This window comes from Selaginella moellendorffii, unplaced genomic scaffold (genome assembly GCF_000143415.4).
Source record: "Selaginella moellendorffii unplaced genomic scaffold, v1.0 SELMOscaffold_12, whole genome shotgun sequence".
Classification (NCBI taxonomy): Eukaryota; Viridiplantae; Streptophyta; class Lycopodiopsida; order Selaginellales; family Selaginellaceae; genus Selaginella; species Selaginella moellendorffii.
Window position 1 is genome coordinate 51,812 of NW_003314273.1, and position 3,301 is coordinate 55,112.

At 45.4% G+C, this 3,301-nt stretch overlaps 1 protein-coding gene across 2 annotated transcripts; it reads left to right on the top strand.

Annotated features, from left to right (window-relative positions):
• Positions 1-330: 330 nt before the first annotated feature.
• LOC9659192 (synaptotagmin-2) lies at positions 331-2,938 on the top strand. 2 transcript variants are annotated; one of them, XM_002969148.2, is made up of 12 exons: positions 332-532; positions 603-701; positions 769-819; positions 891-1,014; positions 1,083-1,201; positions 1,262-1,363; positions 1,419-1,493; positions 1,551-1,627; positions 1,680-1,926; positions 1,976-2,329; positions 2,397-2,525; positions 2,583-2,938. In XM_002969148.2, exons 1-12 carry the CDS (start codon positions 422-424, stop codon positions 2,709-2,711), a joined length of 1,617 nt encoding a protein of 538 aa, XP_002969194.1. In that variant the 5' UTR covers positions 332-421; the 3' UTR covers positions 2,712-2,938. The 2 variants fall into 2 exon arrangements, with proteins under 2 accessions (XP_024530179.1, XP_002969194.1); XM_024674411.1 differs by having other exon boundaries at positions 331-532; positions 1,419-1,627.
• Positions 2,939-3,301: the final 363 nt, after the last annotated feature.

Sequence of the window (3,301 nt, forward strand, 5' to 3'; positions counted from 1 at the left end):
CAAGCTCTCCAATCCAGTTTGCAGGCATTCGTTTCGTTCAGGGTGACATACACACTTGCCAGAGGAAGCCGCGCCAACGATGGCGTCGCATTGTGCTCTCTTCGATTATTGTTAACTCTATTATATATTTATTACCAAATTAGAGAGAGAGAGAGAGAGAGAGAGAGAGTGTGTGTGTTCCTCTATATCAAAATTTTAAGAGCGGCTAGTTATGTACTAAGTTCACGGACACACGACCAAGTGCCCTGCCACTTGTCCTTCGATGGGAATATCCATGTCTTTGTTGACAAAGTGTCGGCGAATATTCCACTATCCAATACTTAGTAAAGCGCGTTTCAGGGGAGAGAAGTGTGAGGCTTCTACATATGGACACGAGGCGCCGGTGAGAGAATAGGGTTTTTCTTTTCTTTCGCGTGCGGCAATGGGGTTGATCGGCACCGTGCTGGGCCTTGTTGGATTCGCCTGGGGAATCGGCTTTGGCGTCGTCATTGGCTACTTCCTCTTCATCTATTTCACGCCTGTGGATGTCAAGGTAGGGATTCTCGCCATGAATGTAGCTAGATTATGAGGAATTTCTCATGTGCTGATCGCTTGCCTCGCAGGATCCTATAATCCGACCTTTGCAGGAGCTTGATACCAAGTCGCTGCAGGAGCTATTGCCAGAGATTCCTCTCTGGGTTAAAAATCCAGACTATGATAGAGTGAGTGCCAATCTTTCTGTGATTCCTTTCTTCGATGGACGATCATGGTCGCATTTTCTTTTGCCAGGTGGACTGGCTAAACAAATTCTTAGCGGATCTTTGGCCTTTCCTTGACAAGGTGTGATGCTTGAACAATATGGCTAGATTTTATTATATCTTACTTTATGGTTGCATGACTTGCAAATGCAGGCTATTTGCAAGATCATTCGTGACACTGCCAAACCATACATTGATGAATACGGGGCGAAGTACAAGCTACAGTCGTGCGAATTCGAGGCCTTGACATTAGGCACGCTGCCACCGACGTTTGTAGGTAACGTTTTTCATTTTTCTTTTTCTTTTTCTTTTTTTTTTTTTTGTTTTTACGACTTCTTCTCTCAGGCATCAAAGTGTATGATACTCAAGAGAAGGAGATGATTATCGAGCCGTCTCTTAAATGGGCTGGAAATCCAAACATTCTCGTTGCTGTCAAGGCGTTTGGTCTCAGAGCGACTGTCCAGGCTAGTAGTTACAGCGCTTTTTTTTCTCTTCCAGCGTCTGAGCTTTTGCCCTTTCTTCAGGTTGTCGACTTGCAAGTGTTCGCCACCGCACGCGTTACGTTGAAGCCCCTTGTTGCTGCATTCCCATGCTTTTGCAAGATCATAGTCTCTCTAATGGACAAGGTTTACTTTTTTTTTTTCTCCTGTTTAAGTTCTTTTGACATAACATTCCTGCCAGCCTCATGTGGATTTTGGTTTGAAACTTCTCGGTGGCGACTTAATGGCAATTCCAGGGCTTTATGCGTTTGTCCAGGTTTTTTGGAATTCGAAAAAAAGTTTTACCTCTATACTCACAAAGCTGATTTCTCAGGACCTGATCAAGGATAAAGTCTCAGAAATGTACTTGTGGCCAAGAACACTGGAAATCAACGTCATAGACGATCCGAAGTAAGAATTTAATTCGGGGACATCATACATATACTTTATAATTACCTCTCAGAGCGGTAAAGAAACCTGTTGGAATGCTGGAAGTCAAGGTTGTCAAGGCGATGGGCCTCAAGAAGAAAGACCTCATGGGGAAGTCTGACCCATACGTGAGGCTGGTCCTCGGTGAAGGACCGTTTGCCAAGAAGAAAACGACCGTGAAAATGAACACTCTCAATCCAGAATGGAACGAAAACTTTCACATGCTTGTTCTGGATCCAGAATCTCAAGCTCTTGAGCTATTTGTTTACGACTGGGAAAAGGTACGTGGTTCTCCTACAAGCATTATAACGAACTTAAATGGGCTTGCAGATTGGATCCCATGACAAGATTGGTATGCAAGTTGTTCCATTGAAAGGCATCGTTCCTGGTGAAACAAAGACTTTGACATTAGACCTGGTTAAGAGTATGGATCCCAATGATCCAGCAAATCAGAAGCCTCGTGGTCAGCTTACAATTGAACTGACTTACAAAGCGTTCAAGGAGGATCAAGACATTCCAATCGAAGAAGAAGATGCTAATGCCGTCGAAAAAGCTCCCGAAGGTACTCCCGAAGGAGGTGGTCTGCTTGTTGTGACTCTCCATGGTGCCGAAGACTTGGAAGGCAAGCACCACACGAATCCTTATGTGAGGCTGACGTTTAGAGGCGAAACAAAGAAAACCAAGGTAAGTAGTGTCCGGTTGATTTGGTTTTTGTTCTTTCTCTGTTTTGTTCACGCGTGGTTTTTTTCAGGCTATAAAGAAGAACCGAGATCCCCGATGGGATCAAGAGTTCCAGTACCTTTTAGCGGAGCCACCAGTGGAGGACCGCTTGCGAGTGGAAGTCATAAGTAAAGCAATGGGAATTGGAGTCCACCTGCGTGTAAGTTTTTCTAGCCATGTACTTCCAGGAACAGCGTCTTAGTTACGGCAAATGCAGGAAAATCTGGGATACGCAGACATCAACCTTGCGGACGTGGTGAATAACAAGCGGATCAACGAAACTTATCAGCTGATCGACTCCAAAAACGGCAAGATTCAAATCGAGATGGAGTGGAGAGCGAGCTGAGCCAACACAACGGGAGACTGTTCGTGGCAGCTTCTTCAGAGGAATCAAGTCATCCGGGGCGTGAGCGAGCGTAAAATGGAGAAACAATAAACAATCCACATAGGCTTCATAATCTCTGTACAGTTTGAGCACTTTTCTGAGCTGTTGTAACTAAGGTTTGATTGGAACTAGTAGTCCAATGTGATGTTAAGACTGGCCACATTATTTTCTATAAAGCTTCCCTACTCTTTTCTGCCTTAAGAGTTCACGCAGTAGCAGCAGCAGCACACGATCCGTCAAACAAGTAGGCAGGATCATACTTCAAGCCCTTGTTCACCTTGACATCACCCACACCATTGATAGCCTTGATCAGCTCAATGATCGTCGTCCGTCTTGGCTACTTTCACACCACCGCTAGCGCACACCTCGTGATCAAAGTCCTCTACCCTCGTGTTGAAGCAAGATCGTTCGCATCTTCTAGACTTGTCTCCCCGGTCTTGCTCGCTCTCAAAGTTGCGTGACAGCAGCAAGTTTGTCATGCCCTCGTCATGGGCTTTCTCCTCTCCGGCACCGCTCCACTTGGCTATAGTTCCAAAACGTCTCCTCGCTCA

Excerpts from the sequence above, each read along its gene's own strand:
- LOC9659192 (XM_024674411.1), top strand. The coding sequence starts at position 422 with ATGGGGTTGATCGGCACCGTGCTGGGCCTTGTTGGATTCGCCTGGGGA. Across the intron at positions 702-768 it reads AAAATCCAGACTATGATAGA|GTGGACTGGCTAAACAAATT; the intron begins GTGAGTGCCAAT and ends TTCTTTTGCCAG. Across the intron at positions 820-890 it reads TTTGGCCTTTCCTTGACAAG|GCTATTTGCAAGATCATTCG; the intron begins GTGTGATGCTTG and ends TTGCAAATGCAG.